Consider the following 16,214-nt stretch of genomic DNA (forward strand, 5'->3'; position numbering starts at 1 on the left):
ACAGGAAAAGTGGAATGTTATTTAGAACTATCTGATGCTCACTTTTGAACCGTGATGCAGATGATTGTACCAAGTGGCACATCTCGTGCTCCCGCTGGCAATAGGATTTTTGCCATGTAACATTCTTCCAGACTCTCAAAGCCTACTGTTGCCTTGTCTGTTTCCACCTGAGAAAATACATATATATTTTAATAAAGAGAAAAAAAAACAATAATTCTGGAAAACAATGTCACCTTTTATGTTTCAAATAAACATTGGACATTTTTCCTCGGAATTGCTCCCTGCCGGTTGGCATAAACTAGCCATTCTGTAGGGCAACTGTTGACTCTCATACACAGGAGCCTGTTAGGATTTGACTTCTTCATTTACACTTCTCACACTGGTGAGCACATAATCCAGAATATTTCCAAACTTTACAATAGTACAAGCACTGTACGAAATCTTTCATAACATTTTGGACTGTTTGCTGATTATTGATAGAGCTGAGTGACATGGATTGGATACTTATTTGCTATGCCTAATACGATAAGTTAATGCCATTCCTCATGCAAGCCCATTCCTTAAACCCTCCATACCCCATTCCTTTTGTAAAGAAAAGTAAAATCTGGTTTCATTTGTTCACATCTGTGGCAAAGTTAATAAAAAGGCCCCCTTAATGCAATGATGATCATTATAGAATATCTTGCCTAAACATGTAACTATGAGCGTTGATGCCATTTTATCAGAAACAAATGCAAGAATACAGTTTTTAAACAAATACAATACAGTTGGCCATCGTACAATTAGATTACCAACTATATCTCAATTCTGGTTCTGCAGTGAATGTCATTAAGGAGTTGTGCAAGTTGCCAGTTGTTTTTAAAAACATTTTATAGAGTTTTGATTAGAAAAAATGAATTATTTATACGGCATCTTTCACATCCTCAGGACATCGCAACGTGCTTCACAGCGCCAGCCAATTAAATGTAGCTGCAATTGTAATGTATGCAAGCGCAACAGCCAATTTGCACACAGCAAGACCAGATAGTCAGTTGTTGCTGGCTATGGTACAGAGAGAATTCCCCAGCTCCCCTCGAAATAGTGCCACAAAATCTTTCTTTCCATCTGAGAGGGGAAGGCAGTGCCTTGAAGTCTTCCTCAGCATATCCCATTTCCAAAAGTGGGTATTCCCATAGTACTACGCTGAATTGTCAGGCTTGACTTTGTGCTGAAGTCTCCGGAGTGGGGCCTGATTATCTTTTAAATTGCAGCAACTTTTATTCTTAATAAGAACATATAAAAACAGACTATTTCCTTTAAATACACAAGCAACTATTTTGCAATAGGAAATAGTCCTAGTATGGGGTATACGATTAAAAATCATAGAATTCCTACAGTGCAGGAGGCGGCCATTCGGACCACCAAGTCTGCACCAACCCACCAAAAGAGCACCCTACCCAAGCCCAATCCACCGCCCTACCCCCATAACTCCAACTAACCTTTGGACACTTGGGGGCAATTTGGCATGGCCAATTCACACAACCTGCACCTCTTTGGGCTGTGGGAGAAGACCGGAGGAGGAAACCCACGTGGACACTGGGAGAATGCGCAAACTCCACACAATCACCAGAGGTCAAGAATCGAATCCTGGCGCTGTACTGCAGCAGTGCTAACCACCTTACCACCTCAAAAATGATACAGGGCAGCAAAGCAAAGCAGAAATGAAGGCCTGTTGTTGTCCAAATGTCTCAATTCAATAAACCTGATATTTTGATGCTTCTATCTCTACAAACACAGTGGCCAACACAGAAAGTAGACATGGCATAATGTTGCTAGGCACCCATGAAAAATAGGCATCTTCGTAACCACTTTTGCACCACCAACTGTCCAGTTAAAATTCCATAGGATTGGCATCACTGCCCAGGCTGGCCTATTAAATTATTGAGGCCAGTGGCAGAGCTGACAATTTGTCACAAATGTACAATTCTGTTGCCAGGATAGTTTTGCGGGCAACGTGTGTGAGCTCTGGTATGAAACCAAGAGAACTGCAGTGTGAAAGCAGATGTTCAGGATCACTTTGATACACACCAAACACACAGCATCACTACAAACTGGCTGTACAAAAAAAGGTTGGTGAGATTTGCATATTAAAAGTTCTTTAACGCACATAGATAAAGCAGGATTTTAATTGCACATACCTCAGCTATTAAATCTCCCTCATTTATTTTATCTCCTTCCTTCTTCTCCCACCGAGCTATAGTTCCCGTCTGCATTGTGGGTGACAGGGCAGGTAACGGCATCTATGGATAAAACAACGAGTTACACAGCTCTTCTGGGTACAGGTACAATGTCTCAAAAATTGGCAACCTTGGGTCCAAGTTCGCATCTGATTTTGGATATTAGACCATAAGACATAGGAGCAGTGGTAAACCATTCGACCCATCCAGTCTGCTCTACCTTTCAATGAGATAACGACTGATCTGATGTGCTAATCCTCAACACCACTATTCTGCCTTATCCCCATAGCCCTGGTTTCCCCTACTGATTAAATCTGTCTCTCCCAGCCTTGAACATACTTAATGACCCACCCAGCCTCCACGATAAAGAATTCCACTGATTCACTACCCTCTGGGAGAAGAAATTACTCATCTGTCTGAAATGAGAGTTTTGGATCGTGTGAGCCAGGTCAAAGGTCGCTTGGATCACTGCGAAAAGACTGACACAAAGCCGATAACTAGCTCAGCATGTCACTTCACCAATGCACACCTAGCCAGATAAGCTGAAAAGTTATTTTACTCTTTTAACACTAAAATTCTTGACTTCCGATGGGATTGATTTGCTGAGCAGACACACATCAGATGGCTCGCCTCCAAAAAATAACCAAATAGGCACTTTTAGGCGAATTTTGCCTGAGAATTCGACAGGAATTCACCCTTAACCGAGAAAGGGGAGGAATAGAGCCAGCAAATGAGAGCTCGAGAGGCTGAAGGGACAGCATGAGCGGAGGGAAAGAACACGAGCAACAGGCGAACGAGCCGGCGGACCCACGAGGCGAGGGGGTCCCTGGCCACCCAAGGGAGAGGGAAACCAGCGACCCGAGCATCAGACTCCATCCCCCACTACTTGGAGGCGAATGGAAGGCATTCCTTCTGAAGGAACTGGCTGCGATGAGAGGCGATAAAGGTAGAAATCCAGGTGGCGGTCACAGAGGCGATGGTCTCCACGCAAACAGCAATCGATGGATTGGGGAAGAAGGTGGAGGCACAGAAAAAACGATCCAGGGGCTGAAGGAGTTGACATACCAGAGTGACAGGATTGTCACAAGGTTGGGGGCGGCCCTGGGGAACTTGGAAGGGGCAAGTCGAGGACCAAGAGAACAGGTCCTGACACCAGAACATTCGAATTGTGGGCCTCCCAGAGGGGATTGAGAGCAGGGACCCGACTGGCTACATCAGGGGTGGGCAAACTTTTCCGTGCAAGGGCCACATTCAGAAATTCACAATTCACAAAGGGCCGCATAGTATATTAAGTAAAATAATTACTTCACCCGGTTATGATTCTGGGCGCCTCATATAGAACATAGAACAGCACAGAACAGGCCCTTCGGCCCTCGACGTTGTGCCGAGCAATGATCACCCTACTCAAGTCAACGTATCCACCCTATACCCGTAACCCAACAGCCCCCCCCATTAACCTTAAAAAAAATTTTAAAAAAAAAAAAAATTTTTTAAAAAAAATTTTTTTTTTTTTTTAATGACTTGGTGGGCCACAGAAATACCTTTGGCGGGCCGCATGCGGCCCGCGGGCCGTAGTTTGCCCACCCCTGGGCTACATTGTCCAAATGCTGGGCAACCTAATCGGGAAGGACAGCCACCCCAGCACCTCCCCCCCCCCCCCCCCCCCGGAGATGGACAGGTCGCTCCGGCCAAAACTCCAAGATAGGGGAACACTCGAGGGCGATCATCGCGAAATTACATCGATACCAGGAGGTAGGTGAAACAGACCAAGGCGAGTAGCTGGGAAGGACACAGAAGGTGGACATGGCTAAAACGCAGGACCGAATTTAACCAGAATGCTGTTCCCAGCTTGGCTCTTGGTCACATTCCAGAATAAGGAATATTATTTCAACACTCCAACGGAGGTGGACAAGTTTGTTCAGTCAAATGGCCTGGACAAGGGGCAGGCGAGGCATCGATGAAGGTGAAGCAGAGGAGGAAAGAGAGAGAGAAAGAAATCTATTGGACACATGATATTCTTGCGCGGGACAGTGCTGCCTCGCTTTGACCAGAAAGACCAGGTCATAGGGAAGGGCAGCAGAACGCAGGCGACGGTGAGAAATAGGCAGAGGGAATGGACAGACAGCGAGCATGATCAACCCCAGGAGGGGGGCCACCACACTAGCAGGGATAGCTAGCACAGGAAGAAAGATAGCAAGGGAGGCTGCAGGCACCTCCCGATAGGGAGGGAGCTTCTCAAGGGGGGAGGGGGAATGGACGGGGAGGGGGAATGCTGAGGGGGAGACGCAGGAGGGGAGGAACACAAAGGGAAGGGTTGGTTTTCAGGTTGGCTTCAGCAGGTAAGGTGCAGTTTGAGGGAACAAGATGGCACCGCAAGTAGCCACTCTAGAGGATCCCTAAACAAAAGGAAACCCCAGAGCGCAGGGCCTGACCTCATGTGAGAACGGTGACTGCAGCACCCTAACAAAGAGAAGCCCTGGAGCGCAGGGGCGTATCCACCAGGTAAGTATGGTTGATCCTGCAAGGAGGGGTCAGAAACCCCCTCCACCAAGATTATCACCTGGAATGTCAGAGGTCTTAACAGCCCAGTGAAAAGATCCAGAGTCGTCCACTTAAGAAGTTTGAAAACTGACATAGTCGTCCTGCAAAAGACACACCTAAGGGAGAAGGAACGACTTCGGGTCAGGAAGGGCTTGGTGGGACAGACATATCACTCGTGTTACAGGGCGATGGCTAGGGGTGTAGCCATACTGATTAGCAAGGGGATGGTGCTTACGGTGACATGGATGGGTACTGACCCAGGGGGACGGTACGTCATGGTCTACCGGGTCCGGAAAGGGACACCGGTAGTTCTGGTAAACGTGTACGTTGCCAACTGGGATGTCACAGAATTTATGAAGACGACCATGGCAGAAATCCCCGGCATCGACACACACTGCTGATCATGGGGAGGGGCGACTTCAACTGTGTACAGGACCCACTGACAGACTGATCATCCACAAAACAGGGAAAAAGACAGGCATGGCTAGGGAACTGGGATCTTTCATAGAGCAGATGGGGCAGTGGACCCATGGCGATTCCTACAACCCGGTGAGAAGAAATTTTCAATCTTTCACTGGTGCATAAAGTATACACACGTATTGACTTCTTTGCAATTGGGAAATCAGTGCTTCCAGAAATAACAAGGGCTGAGTACTTCGCGATCATAATCTCTGGCCACGCTCCACACTACATGGATGCTAGGTTGGAGACGGGCCCTGCCCAACAGCCCACATGGAGGTTGGACTTGGACCTTTTGGCCGACAAGGCCTTCTGCCAGAAAATGTCACAGGCCATAGGCGAGTACATCACTAATAACCAGAACGAGGAAGTCTCACCCTCCACATTCTGGAGGCATTGAAGGCAGCGATTAGGGGAGAGATTACAGCCTACAAGGCACGTAGAGACAAGGAAGAGGGGGCAGCTGGGCAGTAACTGAATGACTCCATCAAGGAAGTCGACAGAAAATACTCCGAGGCCCCGACCGTAGAGCTTCTGGCAATTCACCAACTCCACAAGACATGGGGATCCTCTATGAACACGAAGAGGTTAGCTACCTGTTGGCTCAGCAGCTGAGAAAGCAGGCAGCCACGAGGGAAATAGCCCAGGTAAAGGACAGCAGAGGCAGACTGATAGCCGAACAAAAAAAAGATCAACCAAGCATTTGAGGCCTTCTACCGGGGACTATACATCTCCGATCCCTCCAGCGGATATGAAACGGTTTCTCGATGGACTAGACATATCAGTTGTGGAGGTCGATAGACATGGGGAGCTGGAAGCACCAATAGGATTGGGAGAGATCATGGAGAGTATTAACTACATGCAGGTGGGGAAGGCGCCGGGAACCCACCTTCTACAAAATATTTGCACCAACCCTGACCCCACACCTACGGAAATGATCGTGGATTCGCCAACACGGAGCAACCCGCCTCCAACGCCACGATATCGCAGATACCCAAAAACAACAAAGACCTGACGGAATGTGGAACATACAGACCCATTTTGCTGCTCAATGTGGACGCGATGATACTCACAAAAGTCCTGGCTAAGAGACTGGAGAACTGCATATCAGAGGTGGTTGCAGAGGACCAGACCGGCTCTGTCAAGGGTAGACAGCTAACTCCAAATATCAGGCGGCTACACGCGAGACAGACTTGCGACCCTAGACAAACTAACGGAAGAACTGTAACGACCGGAGTTATGGCACCTACAAATCAAACACATTCTCCACAAGGAGACGAAGCGGTATCCTAGGGCCCCGAGAGATGTTTACTGGAGGAACTACTAAGCACGGATACTAAAGAGAAGGGAAACCGTGGGGACATCTACGGACGACTGCTGGAAAGGGTAAAAACACCATTGGACGAAGCTAGGCAGAAATGGGAGGCCAAACTCGAGACAGAAGTCCGTTGGGGACTCTGGAGCGAAGCAAGCCTAAACCTCATGCAGTTTAAAGTAGTGCACAGAGCTCACCTAACTAGAGCCTGAATGAACAGGTTCTTCCCGCAGGTAGAGGATAAACGTGAAGGGTGCCAGGGAAGCGCGGCCAACCACCCCCACATGTTCTGGGCCCGCCCCAGACGTGCCGGGCTCTGGGCAGCCTTCTTCGAGGCGATGTGGGGGTGAGGGTGGAGCCATGCCAGAGTGTGGCAGTCGTCAGGGTTTCATACCGGCCAGAACTACATATGGGCAAGAGGGCCGATGCCCTGGCTTTTGCTTTCTTAATCGCACGCCAGAGAATCCTGCTTGGCTGGAGATAAGCAGCACCATCCACAGCTGTAGACTGACTGGCAGACATATCGGAATTTCTCTACCTGAAGATGATCAAATACACCATCCGAGAGTTGGACAAGGACTTCCACAAAGCATGGGGGTTAATCATCAGCCTGTTCAAAGCCAATAGTGATTAGGAAGGGGGGGAAGACCGATTACGGCAGACAACAGCCAAAAGGAATTGGGGAGGGGGCGGGGGGAGGCAAGGAAGGAACCCCAGGGAAGTAGCAGAGAGACATGGGAAAGAGAGGGAGGAAGAGGCAGAGAGCACCCAGTGTACCCACAAGGCTAACAGCAGGAACCGCATAAGAAAAGGTGAAGTATAGCAATATGACACCCAGGGCCAAAGGTGGCGCCAAGAAAGAGCCAAGAAGGAGCCCGATTATCAACGCCGATAGGAGGAGGGCATGTAAAATTGTACATAACACCATACATTGTAAATTTTATGTTCTTTATATGTTATGCTGTTTAAATTCCCAAATACCAATAAATACTAAACAAAACAATAAAATTCATGCATAGCAGCTTATAAAAATGTCAGGTTTTCAGATAGCCAGATTTAAGACACTGCATCTGTAAAATAACTGAATAAGGGGCATCACATTTCAAAAAATGTTTTATTGACCAAGGCAGCCAATTCATTCTTCAACCTATATTTAGTGCCCATGCCAAAACAATTCCAGCAGAAACAGAAGAAATGGACAAGCAATAAATATTACAAACTCACTCCTGTCAGGCTTCAAAAGATTTTTGTAAGTTATGTGAGCACTTCATCAAAAGAATAGGTGGGCTTGAAGAGATTTTACATATTTTCAGTCATTCTGAAAGCTGTGGACTTGCTTTTAGACCATCACGTCAGGTCAGTAAAATGGGCCTCAAACATTCCTCTGAAAGGCAACATCTCAAAATAAGCATCGAGGCAGCAACCATTCAGCAAGAAGGCACGTATGTGGTTAGAATTAGGTATTTGAAACTACATTTAGTGGGAGGGCAGATATTTGGTGCAGAAACTTCCAGACAGCCCATTCAAAAAGTAGCAAGTAGCAGAGTGGGCATTAAGCATCCAATGTAACTGGGAAACAATACCCAATTCTCTGACCGTTACTCACAAGTCTGACCAATAAAGCTCAGTAATTGCAACCAGCAGCAGGCTGTAAATTAAGCCAGAAGTGCCATGATGGCAATTACAGGAACCACAGTATCAGATTTCAATCAAACTGTATAATTATCTCCACATAACTTCCTACAGTCAGGAGACAATGCAGAATCCAAAACCAGGTATACAATGCAGCAGCAGATGTTTAAACTCCTACAGTTATGTTATAGAATTCCTTTCCCCAAACTCCTTCCAATGACCTTCCAGCACCAAGGAGGCCAGGAGCTGCAAAGTTATGGGCACATTATCACCTTCAAGTCACACAGCCTCCAAGTATAGTGAAATATCACTGTTCCTTCATCATCATTGGGTTAATATCCCAGAATTTCCTACCCAACACCACTATGGGAAGACCAATACCACAAGACCTACAATGGTCATGGAGATTGCTCACCACCAGCTGATCATAAATAAATTTAGCCTAGCCACAATCATCCACATTTTGAATTTTTCCCCCAAAAAACACTGCCTTAATTAGTCACGCCATCAGCCTCATAAATATCTTACATTTATATGAAGGTTCTTCCATCATCTCATGTTAATATGGCAACCAATTGCCATCTAATTAACCTCTCATATAACCCTCTAAAATATTGAAATTTTCTAATGCTGTTTAGTGTTGTGAATAACCGATCAGTTATATTTATTACCTCAGTTTCAATAGTTTTAAATTGTAAAAGATTTTGCGCTGGGAAACATTTTAAAGCCTTCAGAGAAGATCAGGTAAAACAGAGGGGAAATGTTGATCCGTACCAGCCTCCCCGGACAGGCGCCGGAATGTGGCGACTAGGGGCTTTTCACAGTAACTTAATTGAAGCCTACTCGTGACAATAAGCGATTTTCATAAAGTCAAACCATCTTCCAGAATCTTGTAATCTCACTAACACCGCAGTTTTTTAATTTGATACAAGCAAATAGTCATCATTTTAAATTTGACCAGCTAATTTTCCCCAAAAAATGAACAACTTGGCTTATGTAGCACCTTTAACATAAAACATTCCAGTTTGACGTGAGGGAATTCAAACAAAAGTTAACCTCAAGTCAAATGAGATTTTAGCACGTTCTGCTCGTCTACAAACACTATGTCACCTGCTACCACGTTGGAATGGTTGGTTATGCATGCCCACTCAGCACCCACTGTCCACCAGTGATATCATTCTGCGCACGTAAGGGGCTGGTTTAGCTCACTGGGCTAAATCACTGGCTTTTAAAGCAGACCATGGCAGGCCAGCAGCACGGTTCGATTCCCATACCAGCCTCCCCGGACAGGCGCCGGAATGTGGCGACTAGGGGCTTTTCACAGTAACTTAATTGAAGCCTACTCGTGACAATAAGCGATTTTCATTTTTTCATTTTACATTATTTGCCTCAAATCACAAGCCCCCTTGCCAGCCACCGCAAAGATCTCACCACCTCCACTCTTGCCCCTACCAATCCTCCCCCCACCCTCCATGTCCCAAGACCTCACGCCACCCTGTGTACAATGGGAGAAACCAAACGTGCCAGCAGACAAAGTGGGTGCCCTGAGTGGATCCGCAACTCTCAGCGCAGCGGCAAACACTGCCCTCCTTCAAAAGAGCACCACTGGATCCTTTCTGAGCACCCGAGGGGCCAGATGGAGGCCTTGGCATCAATGCCATGTCCGACATACAGCAGCACCACTGGCAATGCAGCACCCCCTCAGATGTTGCACGAGAGTGCCAGCCTTAATTGTTGTGGGATTCTGAACCTTGGGGTTCAGAATGGGAGGAATATATTGAGGTGGCGGGAAATGCAAATAAATAGAAAGGAGCTGGAATTAATTAATAAAGTGGAGTCAATGAAAGGAAAGTGCTGCGACCTCTGTGCTGTGGTACTGAAGGTTCCTTTCCTGCCCTTGGTACAGGCCCTCCCTCCACCCTCTCTCCCCTTCTTGCTCACCAGTTGATGTGGGGGGAGGCTGGACCACCTCCTGACCTGGGCCGGGGTCTGGGTCGGAGCCGCGGCCGGCAGCCCGCTCCCGGGCAGCAGGAAGCGCTTGGGGCCGGCCTTCCCGTGGGCGCTGAGCGAATACCAGCAGCGGGGAGCCGGAGGAGGCCGGCCCGGCCCCGCAGGCCGGCAGCCGCGGTGGAGCCGGACGCACGACCGCAAGCGGACTGCCTGGCGGAGCATGGTAAAGGCGGCCTGGCGATCAGTCAGGGAGAGCGCGGGACTCGGAGCTGCTCGGCCTCTCCTCAATGACCTCCGCCGGACGGCAGAACAACTGCCGAAAAACGGACGTGACGTCACCGGAATAATCCATTTCCGGTTCTATTGGCTCAACCCTCAGCTGCATTTCATTGCATTTTTAAAACCTCCCTTACCTGCACTTTATTACATTTTTATAATCTCCCTCAGCTGCATTTGATTGCATCTTTCAAACCTGCCTTACTGCATTTTTATAATCTCCCTCAGCTTCATTTCATTGCATTTTTAAAACCTCCTTTACCTGCACTTTATTGCATTTTTATAATCTCCCTCATCTCCATTTCATTGCATTTTAAAACCTCCCTCATCTTCATTTCATTGCACTTTTTAATTCTCCCTCATCTTCATTGCAATTTTTAATTCTCCCTCATCTTCATTTCATTGCAATTTTTAAATGAAATGAAATGAAACGAAAATCGCTTATTGTCACAAGTAGGCTTCAATGAAGTTACTGTGAAAAGCCCCTAGTCGCCACATTTCAGCACCTGTTCGGGGAGGCTGGTACGGGAATTAAACCGTGCTGCTGGTCTGCCTTGGTCTGCTTTAAAAGCCAGCGATTTAGCCCAGTGTGCTAAATCTCCCTCATCTTCATTTCATTACATTTTTAAATCCTCCCTGAGCTTCATTTCATTGCATTTTTAAAACCTTCCTCATCTTCATTTCATTGCATTTTTAAATCCTCGTCATTTCATTGCATTTTTTAAATCTCATCTTCATTTCATTGTCCTTTTTATTCTTCACTTAATTTTATTTTTCATCTCCCTAATCTTAATTTCATTGTATATTTAATCTCATCTTCATTTCATTGCATTTTTAAATCTTTGCTGCATTGTCTTTTTGATCATCTTCACTTCATTTTATTTTTAATCTCCCTAATCTTCATTTCATTATATATTTAATCTCCCAAATCTTTATTTCACTGTATTTTTTACATCTCCCTCATCTTCACTTTATTGCAATTTTTAAATCTCATCTTCACTTCATTGTCTTTTTGATCATCTTTACTTCATTTTATTTTTAATCTAACTCATCTTCATTTCATTGTATATTTAATCATCATAATTTCATTGCATTTTTAATCTCCCTCATCACTGTTGCATTTTAAAATCTCCCTCTTCATTTCATTGCATGTTTTAATCTCTCATCTTCACTTTATTGCATTTCTAATCTCCCTCATCTTCATGACATTTTTTTTTTACATTTTTATTCTCCTTTTTCACATTTTCTCCCAAATGTACACCCAACAATAATCAATAATGAATGTAATGTCAATCCGCATATCAATAACAACGATCCCATCCTCCCACCAAACCCCAGACATTGGCCCGCTTTTAACATAAACAAATGACAAAAAGGAATCAGGATTCACTCATAGTCACCATTATCACATACAGTATGAACATGGTTTGTGGGGCCTCCCCCGCAACGTTCACACACATCTTCTACCCCCTCAAAGAGCCGGCTCATCCTCGCTATTGTAAGGTACGCTCCATACACCACCTTCAGCTGTATCAGCCCCAACCTCGCACACGAGGTGGAGGCTTTCACCCTCCGGAGCACGTCCTCCATACCCTCTCCCAACTCTTCCTCCCACATTGCCTTGATCCCTTCCAGTGGCGCCTTCTCCTCCTCCAAAATAACCCCGTAAACCTCCCATACTACCCCCTTCTCCAGTCCCCCTGTCATCAGCATCTTCTCCAGCAATGTGGAAGCCGGCTCTACTGGGAAGCTCTGTATCTCCTTTGTGGCAAAGTCTTGAACCTGCATGTATCTAAATATTTCCGCCTGCTCCAGCCCATACTTCACCCCCAACTCCTTCAATCCTGCAAAACGACCTCCAAGAAATGAATCTTTTAGTGTTCTAGTTCCTTTCTCCTCCCATCTCCGAAAATTTCCATCCCATGTCCCTGGCTCAAATCTATGGTTCCCCCAAATTGGCATTTCCCTTGACTCTGCCCCCAACCCGAAGTGCTGTCGAAACGACGTCCAAATTCTCAACGAAGCTATAACTTCATTACATTTTTAATCACCTTCACTTCATTGTATTTCTAAAATCTCTCATCTTCATTTCATTGCATTTTTAACTCCCTCATCTTCATTTCATCGTATTTTTTAATCTCCCTCTTCATTTTATTGCATTTTTAATCTCCCTCATCTTCACTTTATTGCATTTTTAAAATCTCATCTTCATTTCATTGCATTTTAATCTCTCATCTTCATTTCATTGCATTTTAATCTCTCATCTTCATTTAGTGCAGTTTTAGGGTAGCGGAGTGGTTAGCACTGTTGCTTCACAGCACTACCTGAAGGATGAGCCCAGCCGAGACGAACCTGATGACTTCTAACTGCTTGTGGTTCACATAGAAATAAAGAAATCAGCACTGGGATCATAATACATGTCATATTCATAACTTAACATGGATGTGGAAGCTTCTGGAATTATGGGTTATTTATTTAAAAACTGACACTGATGAATTGATAAGATGGTAACTTTAACCCAGACTATCAAGCTTCCAAAGTGTCTTGAATTGAATCATAGTGGATCGGGGCGACTCGGTGGTGCAGTGGTTGTCACTGCTGCCTCACGGCACCGAGGACCCGTGTTCAATCCCAGATCACTGTCCGTGTGGAGTTTACACATTCTCCGTGTGTCTGCATGGGTCTCACCCCCACAACCCAAAGATGTGCAGGGTAAGTGGACTGGCCATGCTAAATTGCTCCTTAATTGGTAAAAAATGAATTGGGTACTTTAAATTTATTTAATTTATTTATTTATTGAATTGGGGTTTAGAAACACACAGGTCTACCTTTCCAAAAATAAACCACACTGATTGGAATTGGGGGATTCAGTCCATCTCTCCTCTGTCCATAACTTGCCATTCTAATGGTCAATTATACAACCATCCCGGCACATCAAGTCAGAACTGAGCTAGAATTTACTGCTGCTTAACTTTGGCAGGACTGAAGTTATCATATTAATTTGAACTTGAAAATATAATAGTTTAGGTCTTGATCCCAGCCTCTTGCTGGAGGTTCAAGTGGCAACGCACAATGTTAGCATCCTGCTCGACCTTGAGTCGACCACATCTAGCCATCACCAACATTGCGTGCTTCCACATCTGGTGCAACACATCCCTCATCCCAAACCTAAACCTTCTTCTGTTGATGGCGTGATATATCTGCCCTACTCAGTTTACATCCTCGCCTGCTGACCAGCTTCCACCTTCTTCTGTAAATGGCGATGCAGTTGATCAGGGGATTGAAAATCTGCTGGGGTTCTGATTCCTAATGTGGGATTACTGACCCCTCCCATCTGGAGTTAAAATCAACCCTGAAGCTTTTTCAGTCTTTCATCTTTAAAAAGGTATTTTTTATTCCAAACAATACAAAAGTTGCCACAATCATATAAAGCACACACAACCATAATACAGGCAGTTTGTATTTTTATATTTTAACAAACTAACTAATTTGACCCCCAAAGCAGGCTGGGAGGGCCGAAGGGCCTGTTTCTGTGCTGTAATTTTCTTTGTTCTTTGCACATGTCCCCCAATCTGAAATGCCACCAAAGTTGATTCCAATTTTTAAGGGATGCCACCACCACTGGGCTTGCTGTAAACTTGGTCGAGGAGAACAGGAGAGGGGCAGTGACCAATGCCTTTATACATGCCTCCACACAAGAAGCCGCCTCCATTTGCCACCGTCCTGACCCCCGCTTCCCCCTCCACACCTTTTCTACATTTGCTGTCTAGTAATAATATAATTTGGGAGAGCGCAGCCCCTCTCCCCGGCCCCTCAAAGCACTGATCTCCGTCCCTCTGCAAGAAGACTCCCCGGATCCTGGGTGTCTTATGTGCCAATCCAAAGGCTGAAATTAACTTATCCACCCTCACAAAAAACCCTTTTGGGATGAGTATCGGGAGAGACTGAAACACGAACAGGAACCTTGGGAGAATGTTCATTTTTATGGTCTGTACTCTACCTGCCAAGGAAAGTTGGAGAGCATCCCACCTCCTCAGGTCCCCTCTCACCCCCACCCCAAGCTAGCCAAGTCCATCATGGACTACTCACGAGCCACCCGAATACCAAGATACCTGAATCTCGTTTTGGCCAGCTTGAATGGCAAGGTTCCCAAGTCTATGCACCATGAGAAGGATCCAAGCTTCTTTAACAACCCCATTGTCTTCTCCATTCATGAGAAGGGGTCCGAAATTTACAGGAACAAATTTTCCGCAGAAAGGGACACCCTATGCTTCCCACCACTTAACATTTTTTGGACACTAAGGGCAATTTAGCATGTGCACTCCACCTAACCTGCACATCTTTGGACTGAGAGAGGAAACCGGAGCACCTGGAGGAAACCCACGCAGACACGGGAAGAACGTGCAGACTCCGCATAGTGACCCAGCCGGGAATCGAACCTGGGACCCTGGAGCTGTGAAGAAGCTGTGCTAACCACTATGCTGCCCAGTGCCCATGGTTTAACGCAATTTTGTTCACATTACTCTCACCCTCACATAGTATGATACAGACTCATAGCTGATCTCTATGTATTACCCATACTTAATGCAGGAGGCTGGCCAGGCTACAATCATCAATGTGGGTATCTTCTCTGGGCCTCAAAACCCAGGGTCCCTTCTTCTTGTGATGGTTCTGCCTGGGAGACTCTCAGGTTATCGCTGAAGATCTGTTCCAATGTTCCTTCCTTTATACTGGTCTGCTAACATGGAGTCATAGGTATAGGCCCACAACTGGCCAGGTCCATTGCCCCATCCAGACCACAACTCATTAATGAAAAAAAACAGAATACTCCAGGGTGATTCAATCAAGATCCATTTCCTTCTAAATCACCTGTGTCTCACCAGCTATTAGTCCATTATGGAGTCTGATGGCTTCTTTTGTCTGTCCTTCTTCCAGCTGAAAGTTGATCACCTGTGTCTGGAAATGTGTTACATATTCATAGTATGGTCTTATTCTTTTGTGTAAACTCGAGTGGGTAATCACAAAGTCTATATTGTAATAATGAATGTGTGTGTTCATTTGAGTGCTCTTGCTGACAGCCAGTATCAATTCAGCCAGGGCCTCATGTGACAGTTTCTGTTCTTTTCCGACGTGCCTCGTCAGCATCACAATCTCCTGCAGTCCTATTGGCACCTCCAATCCCTGTCCCCCTCTTCACCTCTGGGAAGTCCAACCCGTCTAAAACTTGCTCCATTTCGGAGTCCCCCACCATGGTTTGGGACCTGTACAGCCCTCGATAAAATACCTCAAATGCTCCACTGATCTTCTTTGGAGCCATCACCAGCACACACCCCCCCCCCCCCCCCCCCCATCCTGAGCTATCCCTTGTGTAGCCACCTGTCGACTCAACTGATGAGCTAACAGATGGCTGGCCTTCTCCCCATACTCATAAATACCCTGTGAGCGATGCAACTGGTTCACCACCATCCCTATAGATACCAGATCGAATTCCACCTGCAACCTCTTTCTTTCCGCTAACAGCTCTTTTGTCAGGGCCACGGAATACTGCTGATCCACTTCCAAAAGAGCATCGACCTAGTCCACTTCCAAAATAGCATCGACCTGGTCCACTTCCAAAATAGCATCGACCAACCTCTGCCTTTCCACCCTACCTTATCCCTGTGGGCCTTATAAAATATTACCTCCCCTCTAACCGCCGCCTTCAAGCGCTTCCCAAAACGTGGAGAGCATACCTCCCTACTCTGGTCAAACTTCACGTAATTTCCTATGGCCAAGGCTACCTTTTCATAAAACTTCTTGTCCACCAGGAGCGCTGAATCTAACCT

At 46.0% G+C, this 16,214-nt stretch overlaps 1 protein-coding gene across 1 annotated transcript in view; it reads right to left on the reverse strand.

The window, feature by feature from the left end:
* dlat (dihydrolipoamide S-acetyltransferase (E2 component of pyruvate dehydrogenase complex)) overlaps positions 1–10,434 on the reverse strand; it is a 33,306-nt gene extending 22,872 nt beyond the window's left edge. Inside the window, exons 1-3 of the mRNA XM_038778642.1 lie at positions 10,105–10,434; positions 2,178–2,279; positions 43–167 (exon numbers count right to left, since the gene is read on the reverse strand). Of these exons, the coding sequence (XP_038634570.1) occupies positions 43–167; positions 2,178–2,279; positions 10,105–10,335 (458 nt within the window). The 5' untranslated portion in view covers positions 10,336–10,434. The remainder of the gene's footprint in view (positions 1–42; positions 168–2,177; positions 2,280–10,104) is intronic.
* Between the last annotated feature and the right edge of the window lie 5,780 nt (positions 10,435–16,214).

Source organism: Scyliorhinus canicula, chromosome 19 (genome assembly GCF_902713615.1).
Source record: "Scyliorhinus canicula chromosome 19, sScyCan1.1, whole genome shotgun sequence".
NCBI lineage: Eukaryota > Metazoa > Chordata > Chondrichthyes > Carcharhiniformes > Scyliorhinidae > Scyliorhinus > Scyliorhinus canicula.